At 47.3% G+C, this 23184-nt stretch overlaps 1 protein-coding gene across 3 annotated transcripts in view; it reads right to left on the reverse strand.

The window, feature by feature from the left end:
• Positions 1-5141: 5141 nt before the first annotated feature.
• VIT (vitrin) overlaps positions 5142-23184 on the reverse strand; it is a 126004-nt gene continuing 107961 nt past the window's right edge. For all 3 annotated transcript variants that reach the window (XM_050753345.1, XM_050753343.1, XM_050753342.1), the window contains 4 exons: positions 19143-19246; positions 14878-15104; positions 11294-11807; positions 5142-5750 (listed from right to left, as the gene is read on the reverse strand). In XM_050753345.1, the coding sequence (XP_050609302.1) occupies positions 5572-5750; positions 11294-11807; positions 14878-15104; positions 19143-19246 (1024 nt within the window). In that variant the 3' untranslated portion in view covers positions 5142-5571. The remainder of the gene's footprint in view (positions 5751-11293; positions 11808-14877; positions 15105-19142; positions 19247-23184) is intronic.

The raw sequence follows: 23184 nt of genomic DNA on the forward strand, positions 1-23184 counted from the left end.
AGCCTGGCCAACCCCATCTCTACTAATAATACAAAACAAAATTAGCCAGGTATGATAGTGCATGCCTGTAACCCTAGCTACTCGGGAGGCTGAGGCATGAGAATCACTTGAACCGGGGAGGCAGAGGTTGCAGTGAGCTGAGATGGCACCATTGCACTCTAGCCTGGGTGACAGAGTGAAAGTGTGCATTAAAAGAAAAAAAAGAGTTTGCATTTCTGCAGGAGAAACGAGAACAGAAGGTGAGGAACAGAGTTACCCCATGGGTAGATACCCACAGAAGATTCTAGTCCTAGAAAAAGCATGATTATAGCATACAATAAGTAGGAGGGCATTGGGAAGGGTGGTGTAGTCTGGATGGAATCAGAGCCTCTCTTTCTCTTGCCATAACATTCTGTTTCTCTCTTCCTGAAATGTCTGCCTCATATTCTACCAGTACCAATGTATCTGTGGTTGGTGCCATCAGGTGACTTAGGGTCGAAGTTTTCATTTTCTGGATCTCATGTCCTTAATGACGTGTGTAGGTTGTGTCTCCTCTTGCAAAGGGACCAAGTTTCTGGAGAATAGGTGGGCCAGGATTCTGTATCCAGAGAGCCTAAGTCTATTTGGAGCCAGGGAAGGCCCCAGAAAGGAAGTAGCATTTGGACTGAGACTTGAAGAATGAGTCAGAGTTTATCAAGCTAATAGTGTTGCCCAAAGTCTTCAACCATCTACAAGGACTGTGGGCTTCAGCTGAAAATCACGCACGTTAAATGAGGGCAGGATGGCTGTCCAGAGAATCAGGATAGTGATGGGAGAAAGTGGAGTTTGCATTGAATATTTAACAGACTCTGTTCACATTGTATATTTCATAGACCTTGGGAGTACATTTTGTGGAATTATATGTATATTTTAAATTGAGACACTTAATAGAGAACTCCCTATGCAGCCACTTGGGTTATTTTTTGGGCCACTGTTATAAGGAGCCAAGTGGCTGCTGAGTAGATGGAGCCTAGAGTCAGGTTGCCTGAGCTTCCTTTTTGGATCCACCTCATATCAGTGATATGACCTTGGGCAAGTTACTGATGTCTCCATGCCTCAGTTGCAGGATGTGTACAGTGAGAAGAGTATCTCTGCTATGGTTTGAATGCATCCACCAAAGTTTATGTGTTGGAAACTTAATTCCCAATACAACTGTGTTGAGAGGTAGGATCTTTGAGAGGTGATTTGATCAGGAGGGCACTGCCGTCATGAATGGATTAATGACATCACGGGAGCAGGTTTGTTATGGCAGGAGTAGATTCCTGATAAAAGGATGAATTCAGCCTCCTTTCTCTCTCCTGCTCTCTCTCACCATCCTAGTCTTAGGTATTCTGTTATAGCAGCATAAAATGGACTAAGGCAATCTTTCTCAGCAAATCACAGGGATAAGTGAGTTAATACATATGAAGCCCTTAGAACAGGGCCCACCATATGACAAACACTGTCAGGCATTATCCCAACTTCATTTCTCACGAGATTGTTTGCAATCGCCTGTCATGTACTTTGTGCATAATCCCATGATAGCAATTGTATGATTTTAATTATTCATTTGTGTGTGGTTTCTCACTGGACTATGAATTCCTCAAACGCATCACTTGCATAAACGTCTCTTTTCAAGGTAATTGAATTCATGCTTTTAAGCATATTTCCTACTTACTACATTGGTAATCTAAGGGAAGATCTTCTCTTAGGATTTTGATCGGAAAACATTATTGTTTGGAAATTCATTTTCTAAGCTGGAATATCCTTGGACACAGAAGCATTATCTTGTCTATAAACCCATGCAGGTCCCTTGAGAATGCTGCTGGGAAGCTTGCTTTATGGAGGTTTTGTCCTGTTCAAAACGTTTAAAGAGCCCAGAGAAACCAGAAACCTCTGAACACTGTCAGTTTGGCCAGAAAGTTTTTAGCAGAGCCTTGTTGCAAAGCTTTGAGCCTCAGCACAGAAAAGTCTGCCCAAGGGCCTTAACTCCTGAGAAATGGGAAAATTAAGTCAAATGAAGTTTAGATGTCATATGCACAGAGAAGCTGGCCCGATGGCCCTTGTGTGCTTGTGTTGGTTGAGTTTGAGGGGAAAGGGCGTGGAAGAGATTTTTCTACTGACACCATGGAATGAAGAATGGAGTTGCCTTAGGATACTGGCTCCAGAGTCTGCAGGACCCAGAGAGCTTTGCAAAGGCCACACGAGAGCCCAGGAGTGTGCAGAGCCAAGTTGGGTGGGGATGGGGATGGCATGGGGGTCTCTGACCCCAACAAAAGTTGGTCACATGAGCCAATAGATCAGCAGACAGATCCAAATTCTGGTTCTGTCCCTCCATATCTGCACAACCTTCTTGTTGCCTGGGTTTCCTCTTTTGCAATTTGAGGGATTGACATAGATTGTCTCTAAGGCTCTGTTTCTAGTGTTAAGATCTTAGCCCTGCCTCAGCAACATTCGGCACAGTTTAGGTTGTGGGAGGTGACAGTCATATCCAAGTCTCTCACTCATCCATCCATCCCCAGAACTTTTATCCCAAACTGCTCTGTGCAAACTCTGATTCGACCTCATCCCCCTCCCCACCCAGCCTTCCCCCTGAGACTCAGGGAACTCCTCTCTGGTGTCAGCAAGCTCCCAGAAGCCTCAGCCCCTCCACCTTCCTGGCCTGCTTATCTGAAACCAGGTTGTCTCTTGCAGACTCCCAAGTGGAGTCTGTTTATTCTCTCTCACCCCATGTATTTCAGGTCTGGAATGGGGCATAGGTCTGCCCTCTGCTCCACTGCCCCTTCCTCACTGTCCCCTTCCTAGTCCTCCTTCAAAGTCCCAGCTCCCTTGAAGGCCTTGCCTCAGATTGTATTCAGCCCCTCAAACCCATCACTGCTGCCTTCTACCAATCTCTGAGTCACTTTCTCTCATTGGCGAAGAGCCTGGCTATATTCTCTCCATCCTGACTCCTGTCATTGTCTTTGGTGACTTGAACATCCATACCGACAATTCTGATGACACCATAGCCTTTGAGTGTCTCACTCCCTATGATCCCTTCCTCCCCGCCCCAACAGCATACACTCAATATTTGTTGACAATGCGTAGACAATGGACTTATTGGAAGAGGTGCCAGTTATCCTCAAATTTATAATGCCTATAACTAGGGTGACCATATCGTTTATTTTCCAAACTGGGACAGGTTTGTGAGTGAAAGAGGACACCAAAATAATTAAAATTATATTACTTTTGGAAATATTTACTTATTGATGACAAATTGGTTTTTATATTAAGTCCCCTATAAAATAACTAGATTCAAAAACCATTTTCCAAAATAAAATATTTCTTTAAAAAATCCAGATAACTTGTATGCGTACATGGAAGCAATGGTGAAAAACTCCTCTATGGGGTTTATCTTCACATCTTCACATGCAAAAACGTAGGCGGAATAATCATTCCTAGTCCTTTTTTTTTTTAAATTAGCTTCTTTTTTTTTTTTTTTTTTTTTTTTTTTTTTTTGAGACAGAGTCTCAAACTCACTCTGTCACCCAGGCTGGAGTACAGAGGCACCATCTCGGCTCATGCAACCTCCACCTCCCGGGTTCAAGCAATTCTCCTGCCTCAGTCTCCCAAGCAGCTGGGACTACAGGCGTGCACCACCACGCCCGGCTAATTTTGTATTTTGAGTAGAGACGAGGTTTTACCATGTTGGTCAGGATGGTCTTGAACTCCTGAACTCAGGTGATCCACCCGTCTTCGCCTCCCAAAGGGCTGGGATTACAGGCATGAGCCACCATGCCTGGCCTAAATTAGCTTCTTAGCTGAGTCTGGCATGAATCGAGTGTCACCAGTATCTTTCCGAAAAATTTCCTTAAAAAAAAAAACCAGATTTATATTCTGAAGTTTTTGGATAAAATTATAATTGCATTCAAAGTAAATTTTATGGCAAATAAATCTGAAATTGTTGACACCTTCAATTGATTCTTCTCTGTAGACCACAATATTTTCAGTTGACAATATACTCTCTCTTCAGTTATTAAGAAATTTGGTGAGCTCAGTGTAAATTCTGCTAACTGAATGATATCCTTGATTCTAATTTTTTATGTAAATATTTTGTCCCAAGTATTGACACAATTATTGTGTTTCTGCTCCCATTCAGAGTAGCATTCGTCAAAATATATTTTTATAAAACATAACTTATCAACTAAGTCATCTCTATGATTGTTTTGAACATTTCCCAACTACACATGTATTTCACACGCTGATAGGTGAGTCTTTGGAGAAGCTGGAAGTAACAAGTGAAGTGCAACCAAACTCATCCCAGCTTATTTTAATGCAGCTAGCAATACTGTTTGGTTAACAAATGAAAAATCCAAGAGAAATGCTCAACTGGGAGGACCCAGGGCAGCAGGCACAAACGGGGCCTCTTTGAGGAAATGTAACACTAGTTCCTCCGGGGTAGCTCGGTGCTTCTAGATCATGGCAGCAGACACGAATCACCAGAGAGCTCTTAAAACATGCCAATGTTCAAGCTCCAATCCCAGCGACTCAGAATTCACTGGTACTGGGGTGGAGCCTGGGAACCAGCACTGCAGTCTCCTAAGTGATTCTAATGCACAGCCTACTGCACCAGTTTTGTTTTTGGAGACAGAGTCTCACTCTGCCACCCAGGCTGGAGTGCAGTGGCACAATCTTGGCTCACTGCAAACTTCACATACCAGGTTCAAGCGATTCTTGTGTCTCAGCCTCCTGAGTAACTGGGACTACAGGCTCATTTTTGTATTTTTAGTAGAGATGGGGTTTCACTATGTTGGTCAGGCTGTTCTTGAACTCCTGACCTCAGGTGATCCGCCCACCTCAGCCTCCCAAAATGCTGGGATTACAGGCGTGAGCCCCCCGCACCTGGCCTACTGCACTACTTTTAAGCAAGATCAGCTTGGTGCTCCAGATTCAGCTGCTCCTAAAGCATCATGTTGCAAGTATCCATTGACTCAGACAACAGGCACATCAGGAGAAGCAAAGTCACTGTACATTGTCTCTCCACCTCTGCAGGTGCGTTATCACCTTGGGCCAGGTGTGAGCCCACAGAAGGTGCTCTGGGAACTGAGGAAAGCAAACGGTGGCCCCGCCACGAACCCTGTGTACACATGACACAGTCAGAAATATTGCATGTAATCCTTCTAAACATTTAATTAAGCAATTCCTACATTGTCACAAGAAAAATGAAACTTGCTGAGGGTTACAGAGTCCTCATGAGAAGCAACTTAAAAATCTCACAAAAGCTCTATGTAAGTCTGTGGTAAGGGCTGCACTGTATTCTGAACATTTATTTTGAAAACAATTGTCATAATGCAAAATCTCCAGGACCCTCAACATGATGTAGCCTTTTGGCTCTTTCTATACATTTGTGATCATCTTTCTAACTCCAAGTTTTGGAGTATGAAAAAGCACGATGGCAAAAAATAACAACAAGACATCTGTCTCCCCACGCCCTGCCCAAGCCTTGATGCCCCGTGCGTGCCCCATCAAGCGCTGGGGTTGTCCAAAGCGTCAGTCGGTAAAGCAGCACTTGCTGGTGCTCTGCCCGCTCTGGATTCAGTTCCGAGGCTGTGAGTTGAACTCTGTACAAATGTTCTGGATGATCCTGGGGACATACTGGTAGAGGTTGTCAAACTCGTCCACAAAGAAGGAGTGGTCCCTGGCGGGGTGAGTGGCAATGACTTCCAGCTCCTCCTGGGCAGCCCAGGCAACGCCTATCGCATAGGTGATCACTCCTGTGGGGACAAAGGTTAGATGAACAAATGGCCCCAAGTAAAGGTGCTGCTGAAGAATCTCCCCCTTCCTGTGGCCCTGTCGGCAGAGCCAAATCCAAAAGCAGAAACGTGCCCAAACAAAACCAAATACCCTACGAGCCTCTAGGTTTCCAGAATTAAGACTAAGTATGGCCATTCATTCATTCACTCAATAAATGCCTTTGAGCATACACCATATGCCAACAGTAACAACATTTATATAATTGTTATCTCAGGAGTTGATAGTATTTTAGGAAAAAATGAACAAAATGGAGTAAATAACATGGTAAGAATTTCATGTTCGGGAATAGAAGAGGGGAAGATATTTTGGGACAAGTGAAGCTTTTGGGGCCATGCGGGTCAGAACACATGACACATGCCCGCTCTACCAGCTTGAAGAGCCGAGCAAAATCTCAGAGAGCCTTAAATGCCATCAAAAGCTGGTTCAAGATCTTTTAAACTAAAACAGTGGAATGGCATCCCTTTAGGCTCGAGGGTGACTTTACAAATCACTGAATTCAACCTCATTTCCAGTGCAGGAATCCTTGCCGAAGGTGCCAGAGCGATGGTCCCCAGCATCTGTTCCAACATTGTGATGAAGAAAGGCTTCCAAGATAAAGAAGGGGGTGCCCAACACTGTTGGGTGCTACAGGGCAGTCATGTAAGATGAACATGAAAAAGTGCTCAATGGCTTTTGCCTGTTTGAGACAGAATCTCACTCCGTCACTCAGACTAGAGTGCAATGGTAAGATCTCCACTCACTGCAACCTCCGCTTCCTGAGTTCAAGAGATTCTTGTGCCTCAGCCTCCCAAGTAGCTGGGATTACAGGCATGTGCCACTACGCCCGGCTAATTTTTGTATTTTTAGTACAGACGGGGTTTTACCATGTTGGCCAGGCTGGTTTCGAACTCCTGACCTCAAGTGATCCTCCTGCCTCGGCCTCCCAAAGTGCTGGGATTACATGCATGAGCCACCGCGCCTGGCCTCACTGGATTTTTTAAAAAGCAAAAACAGATTGGGTGCAGTGGTGCACGCCTGTAATCCCAGCACTTTGGGAAGCCGAGGCGGATGGATCACGAGGTCACAAAAAATACTTTTTTTTTTTGTTTGCAAAAAATCCCTAATTTTTTTTTTTTTTTTGTAAAAATACAAAAAGTTAGTCAGGTGTAGTGGCACATGCCTGTAGTCCCAGCTACTCAGGAGGCTGAGACAGGAGAATCGCTTGAATCTTGGAGGCAGAAGGTTGCAGTGAGCCGAGATGGCACCACTGGACGCTAGCCTGGGTGACAGAGTGAGATTCCATCTCAAATAAAAATAAGAAAAAACAAAACCAAGACATTGGTAGTTTGGTGGGAACAGTTTCAGGGGAGAAGATGCCAAAGAAACCAAATGAACTACTGTGAGCTGAGAGTGGAAAAGAAGTGAACATGTGGGGTCAGCACACACAGCTCCTTGCCTGAAGTTTGGCTGTAAAAGGGAGTCGGTAGGTGGTAACTGGAGCAGAACGTGGAGTCACAGAGAATGTTTATTTATAGGGAGGGAGGAAAGTGAGCACGTCTAGGTGCAAATGGGGAGGAGTATAATAAGACTGAAGGTGTTGGATTGCAGTGGGGAGAAGATGACCCAGGGAGGAGAGGACGGGACTCAGAGACAAGGCATCCATTCTTAGTGGGAAAACTGGGAGACTGCCTGGGGTGACGGGTCTTGATTTGGGTTGTGGGCAGCTGGTCAGCAGGTGCTTGACCTGACTCTACAATAGCCTATTCTCGTACCACCTTCAGGCTGGTCTGAGTAGGGTGAGCAAAATGGCCATGAAACAAGAGGGCAGAGCCTGGATGTGGTCTTCCTGCCCTGGCACCTCCCCCCAAGTCCCCCACAGTGGTGTCACTATCTCTAGCATCTTCTGGGTGCCTGGGAGAGTCATGCATACCTCACGTGGCTCTGACCTAAGCTGCTTTTTGATTGTGGTCCATTAAATTGCATTTAAGCTGCCAGTCCCCTTTCTCACCCCTCCAGTTTAATTTCTCGGAATATTGTCTAGATTAGAAGGAGCCAGCTTTGGGCTTTAAAGTGCTGCCAGGTGTCGAGAGCAGCTTTGCTGCAGAGCTGGGTTTAGACAGTCTAAGCCCTCCTTCCTGTTCAAAGATAGAGAAGTTGCCCTTAAATAAAAACTACACAAACAGTATTAGAAATTTAGCTCTCCAGGCTGGGCGTGGTGGCTCACACCTGTAATCCCAGCACTTTGGGAGGCTAAGGCAGGTGGATCACCTGAGGTCAGGAGTTCAAGACCAGCCTAGCCAACATGGTGAAACCCCGTCTCCACTAAAAATACAAAAAAAATTAGCTGGGTGTGGTGGCAGGTGCTTGTAATCCCAGCTACTCAGGAGACTGAGGCAGGAGAATTGCTTGAACCTGGGAGGCGGAGGTTGCAATGAGCCAAGATTGTGCCATTGCACTCCAGCCTGGGCAACGAGAGTGAAACTCCGTCTCAAAAAAAAAAAAAAAAGAAAGAAAGAAGGAAAAGAAATTTAGCTTTCCAGATCTCAAGTCCACTCTTGTTGTAGAGAATCTCCTACTGGCAATCCTAACAGATGGTCACCCAGCCTTGACTTGGATACTCCCAGGAACACAACGCTCATTACATTTTCAGACAAATCTCAGTGTTAGGCTGAGTAAGAATCTGCCTCCAGGTAATTTGTATCTTTTGTTCCTAGTTAATTAAAGCTGCCCTGAGAGCACCTCGGCCATTTCCCTCAGTCTTCATTTTTCCTGATGAGTAGGCCAAGGATACCCTCTGGATGAGGCCCCAAAGACGTACATCTAGAAAAATAAGTGATGGTGTAGCTGAGCACAAACTGGGGACAGATGTTTGGAGAAAGCAGGAGAGCCTTGGGCTTGTAGTCAAAGCTGGGCCATCTGGCTCTGCCCATTCAATCTGGGAGTTTGGGCCGGTTGCTTCTGAGCCTTAATCCATCTTCACTCTGCTGATAGGAGCCTGGTGGACCTTGTGATTTTTGGCATGCAAGCCATCAGCCATCCCACAATTATGAGGGTGCCCTACAGCCTCCATAAAGGGTAAGTCACTGGGAAGACTCTGCCTGAATTTGGTATCTGGTTACTTTGGATTCTAGAAACTTGCATTGTTGATTCATTAAGGCTTGTTTTAGGAAGAAATGAAAGTAGCTTTCAACCATTCAGAAAATCCTGCAAAATAACCGAAGTTAAATGTAGGCACAGAAGCCAGGCACAGTGGCTCATGCCTGTGATCCCAGCACTTTGGGAGGCTGAGGTAGGCGGATGGCAACAGGTCAGGAGTTCAAGAAAAGCCTAGCCAACATGGCGAAACCCTGTGTCTACTGAAAATACAAAAATTTAGCTGGACGTGGTGGTGCCTGCCTGTAATCCCAGCTACTCGGGAGGCTGAGGAGGGAGAATCACTTGAACCTGGGAGGCAGAAGTTGCAGTGAGCAGAGATCGTGCTACTGCACTCCAGCCTGGGCGACAGAGCGAGACACTGCCTCAAACAAACAAAAAAAAAAATGTAGGCACAGAAGAAGAAGCAACAACCACAGCACTGAGTGAGTTGTGTATGCTCATATTGATCTCCAGGGCATTGGTGTTCATTGACTACTTGGTTTACTTTTATTATTATTACTATTATTATTATCACTTGGGGTTTTCTCCAGGTTGTTTTTATTCTTGATAGCTAATGACACTTTTCAGAACAGTGATTATACATAAATTCTACAATAAAGGCATAAATGTGGCTGATTTTCTAAACATTTACAGACAAATTTTGCTCATTTTTCATATTTTAAAACTTTGTTGCCCTCTTAGAAATTGGACATAGCTCTTTGAACTTTTTTTTTTTTTTTTTTTTGAGACTTAGTTTTGCTCTTGTTGCACAGGCTGGAGTGCAATGGCACGATCTCGGCTCACCAGCAAACTCTGCCTCCCGGGTTCAAGCAATTCTCCTGCCTCAGCCTCCCGAGTAGCTGGGATTACAGGCATGTGCCTCCTTGCTTGGCTAATTTTGTATTTTTAGTAGAGACGGGGTTTCTCCATGTTGGTCAGGCTGGTCTCAGACTCCCGACCTCAGGTGATCCACCTGCCTCGGCCTCCCAAAGTGCTAGGATTATAGGCGTGAGCCACTGCGCCCGGCCTTTTTTTTTTTTTTTTTTTTTTTTTTTTTTGAGACAGGATCTTGCTCTGTTGCCCAGGCTGGAGTCTGGTGGTGCAATCATAGATCACTGCAGCCTCCAACTCCAGGACTCAAGTAATCCTTTCACCTCAGTCTCCCGAGTAGCTGGGACAATAGGCGTGAACCACCACCCCTGGTCTCTTTAAATATTTTGAATTGAAATTCCTTTCAGGTTTCCCTGAAGCCCCCAGAATCTGGTTAACAGTTGCTTACGGAAATAGTACTTGTCTTTTTTTTTTTTTTTTTTGAGACGGAGTCTGGCTCTGTCGCCCGGGCTGGAGTGCAGTGGCCGGATCTCAGCTCACTGCAAGCTCCGCCCCCGGGGTTTACGCCATTCTCCTGCCTCAGCCTCCCGAGTAGCTGGGACTACAGGCGCCCGCCGCCTCGCCCGGCTAGTTTTTTTTGTATTTTTTTAGTAGAGACGGGGTTTCATCGTGTTCGCCAGGATGGTCTCGATCTCCTGACCTCGTGATCCGCCCGTCTCGGCCTCCCAAAGTGCTGGGATTACAGGCTTGAGCCACCCGCGCCCGGCCAGTACTTGTCTTTAAAAACATTATTTTTCCTTAAAAGGTACTAATACCTTTTAAGGAATTAAAAGGTGAGTCGCTGGGCACAGTGACTCACACCTGTAATTTTGGCACTTTGGGGGGCCAAGGCAGGAGGATCACCTGTCAGGAGTTCAAGAATAGCCTGGCCAACATGGCAAAACCCCATCTCTACTAAAAATACAAAAACTAGCTGGGTGTGGTAGCACACAACTGTAATCCCAGCTACTTGGGAGGCTGAGGCAGGAGAATCGCTTGAACCCGGGAGGCAGAGGTTGCAGTGATCCGAGATGGCACCATTGCACTACAGCCTGGACAACTGAGCGAGATTCTATCTCAAAATAAATAAATAAATAAAAGTTACAAACACAATTTGGTGGTCTAGGTACCAGAACGATTTGACATATTCAATAGAGATGGAGGTTTGGTGTTTTTAATAGAGGTAAAGGGATGAGTCAAATTCCCTTTTAATGTATCATACTCTTGTGGGAAATGCTTCAGGGTGCGGGATATAAAGGAAAGGGTTAATGTGCCCAGTTATCCACAGGCCGTGGGTTTGTAACGACACTTAGGAGACCACCTTGCTGCCCCGTCCTTGTTCCTTCTCCCTACTCAGAGGGGCTTTCTACCCCTAAATCCCTCCCTGCAGCTTTGAGCATTTGTATGAAGTCGTAGAAAAAAACCAATGCATAAAAAGACAATACCTTCCTTGTCCCACTGGCCCACCAAGCCCCAGAAAGCGGCCTCAGCACCAGGCTGCTTGGCAAGCCCAGCTTACCCTTCAGATGGGCAGCCATGGCTGGGATCCGGACGTCGTCGTAGGACCTCCCATCAGTGATGAGGATCATTAACTTCCTCTTGTTGGGCTTGGACTTCTTGAAGAGCTGCTCCAGGGCGAAGTTGATGGCAGCTCCCGTGCTGGTGCCACCACTCCAGTAGCCCACCCTCTTGATGGCGTTGAGGATGTCGGGCTTGCTGCTGTACTGGTCGAACCCAAACTCCAGCCGCTGTTCGTAGGTGTACTGCACGGCCCCGACGCGCGTGTCCGTGTCGGAAATCTCGAACTCTTTGGTGAGGTTGGTCACAAACTGGAGAACAGTGCGGAAGTTGCCCGTCCCCACGCTGCTGGAGCCGTCGATGACGAAGCCAATGTCGGCCGAGTTCAAGCAGGTCTTACTGCAGGCCAGGCGGTCGGTGTCGCAGACCCGCTTCACCAGAGGCTGCAGGGTCTTGTGGAGGCCAAACCAGCTCTGCACGTGAAACGAGTAGAAGCCGTTTGTTCTGCACACGGCCTGGAAGACAGAGGGGAGGGACCCGTACCAGGTCAGGTTCAAATCCTCATCAGGGGAAGAAGCAAGCAGGCCCTTGTTTTCTGCCCTAGCCCTCCTACTGCGTCTTTCCACCTCAGTTCACCCAGCGGCCACTCACTGAGGCGAAGCCCCCGGGTTATCGCTGGGCTCAGTCCGACTTCCTCAGCTGGGTCCCTGCCTGCGTTAGTGGAAAACTGTCTGCTAAGCAAATTCATAGGGAGATAATAAATCTCTGGTGTCAGTTTCACATTTATGCTTCTCCAGGCTCCTCCTTTGTACTGGCAGCCATAAGATTGGCGTTGGTGGGCACCACGGCATGAGAGGACTAAAGAAAGCTTTTATTCCAATTGGGAAAAGAGATGACATATGCAAGAAATCGCTATGGAAATGTCTCCAGAGCAGCCCTGTTCCAGGTGGGAAGGGATCCCACAGTTGCTGAATGACCACATTTAGGGGGCCCATCAGATGCTCTAGGAATGATTCTCTCACTAAATCCCCACCCTCACCCTACAAGGTGGAACCATAACCCCCTGCCACGAAGGAACAAACCAAGCTATGAGGGGACTTCCCTGAGTCCCTGAGATTGGAACACAAATCTATCCACCTTCAGAACCGGACAGTCCTGCCTCCAGGCAAATGAATATTTATTTACCAGTGCCTAAGCTCATTCCAGAAAAAAAATAAGGCAGCTGCAAATACACCCTGAGCAAACTGGTTGTTGCGCTCCTGGAAGTGGCTGGCATAGTGTTCCCAAGGCGTGGTGTTTCTTCCTTACCCCTGCCTCTGGGTCACAGAAAGAGTCAGACTAGACGACTACTGATGGCCTTGTATAATTAAAAGATTATTTTAGAAAAAGAGATTGCTTCAAACTTTCCTGGAAAATATTTTTCAAAAATTGATTTGTAACAACCTAAATGGGGTTCACAAAACTTTCCATGGAGCCGATGACACGTGAGGTAAGTGCTGAGCCTGAGCTGAATTCTGGCCAACAGATGGACGGAGGGATTTCCACCAGGCAGTGAAGTCACAGCAGGAGACAGCGGCGGTGCTGGGAGACCAGCTGACCGGAACACAGGGCTGTGGTCATAACAGATGGGCCAGGAGAGTGGGTTGGGACTGCACCCCAGAAGGCCTTGAGAGCAATGGGTGGCAATGAAGGATTTGGAGCAAGGACCCCACAGGACTGGAGGAACCCATCAGAAATGTGAGTTGAGTTTCATTGTGAAATCTAAACTAACCTAGGGAGCACCAGGAGGGAGAAGAACCAGGTGCAGGGCACCAGCTTGAACTGGGGAGGGGGCGTTGGGCGAGGGAAAGAGGAGGGAGAGAGATCTGTGATGTGGGAGTTGATGAGGAGCTCTGGGGCGACACTGTCCTCTGGGATGGGTGTGTGGTCATTCATGTGAAGTCCAGAGGAGGAAACAGTTTGGTGGGAAGGATGACGAACTCGGCTTGTTACAGGTGGGATTTAAGGTTCCGATAGGACATCAGGTGGAGAAAAGTCAGTCAGCTGGAAACGGATGGCTACAGAGCTCAAGAGATGAAGGTAGGGCCAGGCGCAGCGGCCCACACCTGTAATCCTAGCACTTTGGGAGGCCGAGGTGGGCGGATCAAGAGGTCAGGAGATAGAGACCATCCTGGCTAATACGGTGAAACCCCGTCTCTACTAAAAATACAAAAAAAAAAAAAATTAGTTGGGCATGGTGGTGGGCACCTGTAGTCCAAGCTACTTGGGAGGCTGAGGCAGGAGAATTGCTTGAACCTGGGAGGTGGAGGTTGCAGTGAGCTGAGATCGCACCACTGCACTCCAGCTTGGGCGATAGAGTGAGACTCCGTCTGAAAAAAGAAAAAAAGAGATGAAGGTGGGAGCTGTGACCCTGGGAGGGATCCTGCAGGGAGAGGGCCTCTTAAAGAGGACGGTGTAGACCTGGGGAGGTCAACGTTAAGGGTAGAAAAAAGGCAAGAAGCAATGAAATAAGAGTCACAGAGCATCCTGGAAGTCCAGGGAGAAGGGCATTTCAAGGAGCAGAAAGTGGCCATCAGTTTGAGGTGGTGCAGGAGGTTGAGCCCTGCTGGCTCTGGACACGTGGAATATTAAAGCCGGAAGGGCCTTAAAGAAAAACCTGTCCAAGGCTTGCTTTCTATTTTAAAGCTGGAGCTTTTTCTTTGGGGGAAGGTTTTTTTTTTTTTTTTTTTTTTTTTTTTTGAGACGGAGTCTCGCTCTGTTGCCCAGGCTGGAGTGCAGTGGCGCGATCTCGGCTCACTGCAAGCTCTGCCTCCCGGGTTCACGCCATTCTCCTGCCTCAGCCTCCCGAGTAGCTGGGACTACAGGCGCCCACAACCGCGCCCGGCTAATTTTTTGTATTTTTAGTAGAGACGGGGTTTCACCGTGGTCTCGATCTCCTGACCTTGTGATCCGCCCGCCTCGGCCTCCCAAAGTGCTGGGATTACAGGCGTGAGCCACCGCGCCCGGCCAGGGGAAGGTTTATGTGGTGTTCTATGGTACAAAACACACAACAGCTGAGCAGCTTTGGTGGCGTGAGTGAGGGAGGCCTTGCTCCACATCTGCTGGGCGTCTCCACAGAACCCAGGAGGAGCATCTGAAAACGCGATCTCACTGCTGTGGGTCAGTGCCTCCTTTCTCCGGTTTATCAGGTTGATGAATCGGCAATGTGTGTATACAGGAGAAAGCGTGTGTGTGTGTGTGTGTGTGTGTGAGAGAGAGAGAAAGAGTGCATGTCTGCTTGCATGTGTGTGTGAAGGCTCCCTCGGCTGCCGGGTTGAGACCCCCCTGTGGCTGTGGGAGGAGCACGGGAGAACCTAGTTGAGAATTTGAGGACACTGCTCCTCCACAGCTGCTGGTGGGTGTGGGGTTTTGCTTTGAGAGGGTAATTGCAGGTTGCGGATTGACCAGTCCCTCCCTGGAGGCCTTACTGCCTAGAAATGAGCTTCATGCACATTTAAAGGCATGGGAAAGCCAGTGCAGTGGCGTTACAACTTTTCAGAGTGTGGAAAATCCTGACATTGGGTAGGTCTCTGGGCAGTCGTCTACCTTGTTTGCAAAGTTGGGCTCCACCACATACTGCTTCTCATTTTCAGCAGCACCTTCAATGGTGATGAAGAAAATGTTGATTCCTGACTCTCTCGCAAGTCTCGAAGCCTCCTCCACTTTGTCCGTGGGCCAGCCATCCACCATCACCACCACCACGTTGGGAGCGCTGCTTCTGTTTCCATTGGCTTTGGAAAAGAAGTTCTTGGTCACAAAGGAGATGGCCCGGCCTGGAAGAAAAAGAAAATTCATGCTTGGAGTGATCATGCTGATTATAAGTACAGGAAGAGATCACAGCAGCACAAAGAGGTCCAGAAAAACACACTCATTCCCTCCCTAGTTTTTTGTTTTGTTTTGTTTTGTTTTTCTTTGAGACAGGGTCTTGCTCTGTTGCCCAGGCTGGAATGCGGTGGTGCAATCATGGCTCACTACAGCCTCAACCTCCTGAGCTTAATCAATCCTCCCACCTCAGCCTCCTGAGTAGATGGGACTACAGGCATGTGCCACTGTACCGGGTTAATTTTGTTTTTTTCTTTTGTAGAGATGGGGTTTTGCCATGCTGCCTAGGCTGGTCTCAAACTCGTGGGCTCAAGTGATCCGCCCACCTCAGCCTCCCAAAGTGCTGAGATTACAGGCATGAGCCACTGCACCCAGCCTGTTTCTTTTTTAAAACCACTTCAACTATTTTCGTGTGTACAATTCAGTGGCATTAAGTACATTGACAATGCGCAGCCATTACCACTGTCCATTTTGGTTTCATTTCAAGCCTTCAACTTCTAATTGTCTCTGCTTTGAAGAAAGTTTTAGGGACAGCAAGCAGGTGAGAAAGACCTTTTTTTTTTTTTTTTTCCTGAGACAGTCTTGCTCTGTCGCCAGGCTAGAGTACAGTGGCATCATCTCGGCTCACTGCAACCTCTACCTCCCAGGTTCAAGCGATTCTGCTGCCTCAGCCTCCCAAGTAGCTGGGACTAGAGGCACGCACCACCACCCCCAGCTAATTTTTATATTTTTAGTAGAGATGGGGTTTCACCATGTTGGTCAGGATGGTCTCGATCTCTTGATCTCATGATCCACCTGCCTCGGTCTCCCAAAGTGCTGGGATTAAAGCTGTGAACCACCGCGCCCGGCCAAAGACTTTCATGAGAACAAAAGTGCCTCTTTTCTGCTGGACCCACGCTAAGCCCCTAAGCCAGCCCCATGTTGTTTCCAAGAGTGTAGGGTGGGAGGAGTTGACCTGGAGTGGCCCCCTTCAGCCTGGGGTGAACCTAAGGCTCCTGCGGGCTGTATGTACAGAGCTGTGTTCTGGGGTCAGCAGTGTTTTCCTGCAGTTCCAGGCCAGGGACACAGGTCTGGTTGGGCAGGGAAGAGTTGCACCCACTAGGAACTGACTGTGTTCTAGCCCTGGCTGTGCTACTTGCTAGCTGTGTGGTCCTGAGTAGGTCACCCTATGTCTCTGGGCCTAAATTTCCACGACAGCAATCTACTTTGGCTGAGTGCAGCAGTCATGAAGCACTACGAAGCCTCCCGCCATGACTTTTCCAAGGGCATATTTCACACTGAGAAGGGCTTCAGGAAATTTTCAGAGTCAACTAGACAATGACCAGTTGTCTCAGTTTGCCAGGACTTTCCCAGTGTTAGCACTGAAAACCCCAGGTTCTTCTGGGAAAACTGGGATGACTGTTCACCCTAGAGTCAGCATGGCTGTATACAGCAGGCAGAGCTCTTCACCTGGGCTCTGTGAACCCCAGGGCACTTGAAATTATACACAGTGTTTCGTGTATATAAGTATCTGTCTGGATAGAAGGGCCATAGCTTTCATGGAATCCTCAAAGGAGTCCTCAAGCTCCATACATTTAAGAAGCACCTTCTTTAGGCTTTAGGATTCGTAGTATTATACTCAGTGCATTTCTGATTTTGGCCAGCATCCTGTCTCCACTAGCTGGTATTATCTTACTTGTCAAATGAAAGCATCAAATGGTTACATATACAGATGCTGCAGAAATGTCTTGTAAAACCCATGTGAACTGGCTGCACAGAACCCCGTTGCTAAGGGGAAACCCTGGCTGCTAAGCATTGCTTTTATAGCCAATGGACAATTTTTCCCAAGGCACAAACCACCCAGAAGTCCTCTCTGCCCTAATATTAGGCACCTATAGGCAGAGCACAAGACGCCATGAGAAGATCCCCTCAACCCCACCTAACCTTATATCCCGAGGCCACGGTGTATAGTGCTCAACACACACTCCATCTGCCTTCCAGTGGGTCTTGAAAATAGAGGCTGGAAATTAGAAAACTACATTTTCCAGACTTCCTTGCAGCTAGGGCTTTAGCTTTGTTTTAGTTCCATGAATTGATGCACTTGCATGAGATTTAGAAGATAAAAGTGAGGCAGAGGCTGTACTTTTGTTTATATTTCTGCTGACAAATATCTTTAGTATCTGACTTCTCTGGGATACTGTCCGCAGAGGTGCCTGGGCTTGCTTGCTAGCTTCAGTCAGTGGTGTGGGGTGGCAGGGTGTGGAGATCCATGTTGTGGGTGTGAGTGGTGCAGGGAGGGCATGGTTCTGGGGCTGGCAGCTCTAGAAGAAGCTTCCTGATCTCTTGATCGTGCTGGCTTCCTGGACAAAGCAGGTTTCTGAAGAGGCTGCCGTGGCAGAATTCAGAAAGTGATTTCCTAATCTTGGAAGAAGGAGCAGCTCCCTTGGAGGTCCTACTTCCGCAGGAAGCCTTCAGACATCATCTCCTACAGTCTGCTTCTTCAGTTCTTACAGTGATTCTCCAAACTACTTAATATCCTGAAATAAATACCTTTCCATTGGAATCAGTTGAATGGATTCTGTTCTCAGAACCCAAACTCTGGACAATACAGAGGCAGAGTCAGAACATGTCGTCCACTGAAAAAGGTATGCTGATTGGATTGAGACCCATTGCTAATCTCATCAAGGAATGAGAGTGCCTTCTGATGTTTGTCTCACTGGGATTTTACTAATGTAAGCATTAAGTTAGAAACAAATCAGAAATCAACTCTGTCATGTGTGTGATGAAGGTAATACTGCTTTGGGGGCATGGAGAGTGACTTGGCTAGTGTTTATTTAGCATCGTTCAAAGGTGAAAAGCTCTGTATGTGCTAGATACTAATGTTCTGGTCACTACAGAGACATACACTGAAGTGGGAAGGGAAATCATTAATCAGATGTACTGTAACTCTGAGGATGCTCCCTCAAAGACAGCTCAATTCCCTGCATGTACTCTAAGCCAAGCAACTGTGGCTCATGTCTCCATTTCTTTGGATTTTGATGACAGGAACACTTTCCCCGAGAGGTGGACAATCAGTCTCCCTCCAGCGTCCCCAAAGCCAATCTTTCATTTACAAATGAATACACTGGCACGGGCTCTTTGACAGTCTTTGAGCTTGATTAGTGTGAAATTGTTTCCCAATGCCCAATCACCTCTGTATAAACATAAAATGGAATTTCTGGACATGCCCCACTGAGGACTAGACCTTGGATTTCTGGTGAGCCCCCAAAGGCTCAGATATCATGGGAGACTCAGCTTGAAACAGGGAACATGTTTCTCTTTGCACAATCATCAGTAGTTGATCAGAACAAGATTCTCAAGGGGCACCGAGGGGCTTCCTTAACTGGTTACAAAATTTCATGAAACAGCCGATGACTTGTAGGCCAATAAAAAAATAGTCAGGACAGTAGACTTGCTTGCCCTGAGTAACGCTACCCCTTCCTGCAAACCAAGCATGCTGGGACTGTACAGGGTGTGTGTGTGTGTGAAAGATTCTTGTCCTCTGAAGCCATGATAACTTTAGAAAAGATAGAGATGTTGCAGGAGTCATTTCTTTTTCTTTTTTTTTTGAGATGGAGTCTCACTCTGTCACCCAGGCTGGAGTACAGTGGCGCCATCTTGGCTCACTGCAACCTCTGCCTCTTCAAGTGATTCTCCCACCTCAGCCTCCCGAGTAGCTGGGATTACAGGTGCACGCCACCACACCCAGCTAATTTTTGTATTTTTAGTAGAGAGAGGGTTTCACCATGTTGGCCAGGCTGATCTTGAACTCCTGACCTCAAGTGATCTGCTAGCTTCAACCTCCCAAAGTGCTGGGATAACAGGTGTGAACCACCACGCCTGACCAGAAGTTATTTCTTGATGGATTATCATTATTATTTTCTTCCTTTTATATACAGTGGTTAGAAGACAATCACGTAGAAAGAGAACGATGGTAGCAAGACAGTAGAATTTGAATCGGGATCACATACCTACATTGGAAAGTCCTCCTCTCTGGGTGATTTTCTCTATGGCTGTCTTCAAGTCTCGAGAATTCATGTGTGTCTTGAGGTTAAAGTGGGTAGCAGGGTTGTCTCTGAAGAGTCAGAACAAGAAATACAAATTAGCTAGAAAGTTATTACCTTTGGAGGAAGGCAGAGATCATGGTTGATTCTTTCATATACAAATAGAAGCTGCTTCGAAGCCTTCTGCTATGGCTTGTAAAATGTCCCATTGTGGACTGGTGTGTGTAGAGAAAAGGAGGCTATTTCAAGGCTCAGAAGGCGTGTGTTGCCTGTGCCATTTCCTGGCTGTGTGATCTTGAAGAGACAACTTCTCTGGGCTTCAGATTCCTCATGTAGATGAAAACATCATTATAACACCCATGTTGCTAATGAACAGGACTGTCGTCAAGTGGGATTTTGCAAATGTCAGGATCCCATCTGTGGAGCGCTCAGCGTTCTCAGCCTACCCCAGACCCTCCTCTCCAGAAAGAGAATCTCGCGACTGTCAGCCACTCCCTGGGTTACCCTTAGCACTGGAATTGCACGTGAATAGTGGTACCAAGGAGACCTCTCTATCTTTCTCATCCTGCAACTGGGTGACAATACTCAAAACTCATCTAGAAGGTCAACATCTATTTGGCTGAAGACTGAAAAAGATGAACTGGGGAGGAGTTGGAGTGAATTCAGCGGAAAAACACAATGAGAATCCCTCTCTAGAAACGAATCCCCACGAAGCGGCTGAGTGTAGGGTGTGGAGGCGTGCAGGAGGGTGGGTGTGTGTGCATCGCACCCAAGATGAAGTGTGAGATCACAACTCCCAAAGCGCTGACACTCAGCCACAGGCAGTGTTGACTTCGTGGGCGCGAGACCCGCGCAGCAACACAGGGCTCCACGCTCCAGAAGAGCCTCAGTCAGACAGGCCCATGCTTGGTGTAACGCTCTGCTGCTGCTGCCTTGAAATTCTTCATCATTTTTGAACAAGCTGCCCTGCACACTATGTAGTCAGTCCAGGCTAGAGGTTACTGTTTTCTCCTTCCTTCCTCCCTCCCTCCCTCCCTCCCTTCCTCCCTTCCTTCTTTCCTTCCTTCCTTCCTCCTTTTGTGACAGAGTCTCGCTCTGTCTCCCAGGCTGGAGTGCAGTGGCTCGATCTCGGCTCTGCCTCCCGGGTTCATGCCATTCTCCTGCCTCAGCCTCCTGAGTAGCTGAGACTACAGGCACCCGCCACCATGCCCGGCTAACTTTTTGTATTTTTAGTAGAGACGGGGTTTCACCGTGTTAGCCAGGATGGTTTCGATCTCCCAACCTCGTGATCCGCCCACCTCGGCCTCCCAAAGTGCTGGGATTACAGGCGTGAGGCACCGCGCCCCGCCTCTTTCTTTTTCTTTTTTTTGACATGGAGTCTCATTCTGTCACCCAGACTGAAGTGCAGTGGCATGATCTTGGCTCACTGTAACCTCTGCCACCCAAGTTCAAGCGATTCTCCTGCCTCAGCCTCCCGAGTAGCTGGGATTACAGGCACCTGCCACCGTGCCTGGCTAATTTTTGTAGTTTATTAGTAGAGACAGGGTTTCACCATCTTGGCTAGGCTGGTCTTGAACTCCTGACCTCATGATCCACCCACCTCGGCCTCCCAAAGTGCTGGGATTATAGGCATGAGCCACTGTCCCTGGCCATTTTTTTTTTTTTTTTTTTTTTTTAGATGGAGTCTCGTTCTGTCTCCCAGGCTGGAGTGCACTGGCATGATCTTACTGGCATGATCTTTGCTCACTGAAACCTCCACCTCCTGGATTCAAGCCATTCTCCTGCCTCAGTCTCCCAAGTAGCTGGGACTACAGGTGCGCATCACCACACCCAGCTAATTTTTGTATTTTTAGTAGAGACAAGGTTTTGCCATGTTGGCCAGGCTGGTCTCCAACTCCTGACCTCAGGTGATTTGCCTACCTCGGCCTCCCAAAGTGCTGGAATTACAGGCATGAGCCACCGTGCCTGGCCATAGAGGTTACTAAGTTTTCAAGAAGGAGAAGACTTTTTTTTTTTTTTTTTTTTTTTTTTTTTTTCAGAGACAGGGTTTCATTCTTTTGCTCAGCCTGGAGTGCAGTGGCCCCATCTTGGCTCACTGCAGCCTCAACTTCCTGGGCTCAAGCAATCCTCCCACCTTAGCCTCCCAAGTAGGTGAGACCACAGGTGCACGCCACCATGCCCAGCAAATTTTTTCATTTTTTGTAAAGACAAGGTCTTGCTGTGTTGCCCCTGGCTGGTCTTAAACTCTTGAACTCAAGCAGCTTATTGCCCTGCTTTGGCCTCCCAAAGTGCCAAGATTATAGGTGTGAGCCACCATGCCTGGCCAAGAAAACTTTTTAAAGTAGCCTTTCTACAAACACCAGAAGTGGATGCAGGAAGAAGCGGATGTGGGCAGTTTCAGGTGGGAACCTCGAGGTGGCTGACCATGGGTGGATTCTTAGTGAGTCCTTGGGGACCGGGACAAGTGGTGCAGTCACGAGGAAACCAGTCACCGGGACCTGGGAGAGAGGAGAAAGACTCTGCCTCCCTCCTTCCTTTCCTCCATCCCTGTTCTTCAAACTCCTCTCTGTCTCAAAATGATCTACGTTATACCCAGAAGGTGGCTTATCTACAAGGCAAGAGATGAAAAACAGAAAGAGCAGCCACCTCCAGGGAAGACAGAAAATGTAAAACAAGTTTAACCAAAGTGGGGCACTGGGGCAAAACCCAAACAGATGAAATTTCACCAGAAGAAAACCAAGTTCTATGGTTGAAACTAAACAGAAACAACAACACAGCAATCAGCAGAATGGGGAAATATGGGTGTTGAGCTGGGCGTGGCCTTCCTATCAACCTACAGTGTGAAGTGTCTTGATCTGAGGCTGAAGTCACAAATTCTGGGAGGAAGAGTCACACAGAGGAGCAGCACTGTGACTTTCACTCTGTATTCTTCCCCTCAGGTTCTAGGGCTTATGGGTTTTTTTTTTTTAATTTTTATTTATTTATTTATTTTCGAGATGGAGTCTTGCTCTGTCGCTCAGGCTAGAGTGCAGTGGCTCAATCTTGGTTCGCTGCAACCTCTGCCTCCCAGGTTTAAGCAATTCTCCTGCCTCAGCCTCTGGAGTAGCTGGGATTACATGCGCCTGCCACCATGCTTGGCTAATTGTTTTTTTTTTTTTTTTTTTTTTTTGTATTTTTAATAGAGATGGGGTTTTACCATGTTGGCCAGGCTGGTCTCGAACTTCTGACCTCGTGATCCATCTGCCTTGGCCTCCCAAAGTGCTGGGATTACAGGCATAAGCCACTGCCCCTGGCTGGGTTTATATTTTTACAAAGCAATTTCAGTAAATGCTATGTACACTTTTACTTATAGAGCCCATTAGCTCCCATCCCTCGGGTCCTGGCCTTTCCTCTATATACACTCAATCGCTTTTATTCCCTCCCCTATATGTCTACTGTGACACCAGGAGTGCCAGCCCCCATGCTTCTGGCTGCCTCTAAGAATCCCTGTGCTGGTCTCTGCAGTATTAGTTCTGTGGCCATCTGCTAGAGGACCCTTCGGTCCTCAGTCCTGCCCGCAAAATTCCCCTGCTTGAAAATCATCAGAAGTTCTCATTGCTAAACCTAGTATTTTGGCTTTCAAAGCATCCATCATTTAATTTCCAACTATCATGTTAAGGATGTTCTCTTTCTTTTTCTCTCTTTCCCTCTCTTTTTCAGGATGTTCCATATTCTAATCAAAATGAACTGTTCACCCTTTCCCACTTTTCTAGCTTCGTGCATTTGCTCACTTCTTCCCTCATCTGGAAAGCCCCAATCGTGCCCACCCTCCAAGCTCAGCGACCCTGTCTCCCTTACCCCCAGCCCCAGCTGACAACCTCTCTGCCTGACTCAGCTTTTCTCTAACCAACACCTTGCATAATATGTGGCGCCTACAGGTACTCATTTAACAGGATGAACATTTCTTTGTTCTATTTCTGTGCATCTCTCAACCTCTACACTTTGGTGTTCCCTAGGGTGCTAGCCCCAT

The sequence above is a fragment of the Macaca thibetana genome, chromosome 13, assembly GCF_024542745.1.
Source record: "Macaca thibetana thibetana isolate TM-01 chromosome 13, ASM2454274v1, whole genome shotgun sequence".
NCBI lineage: Eukaryota > Metazoa > Chordata > Mammalia > Primates > Cercopithecidae > Macaca > Macaca thibetana.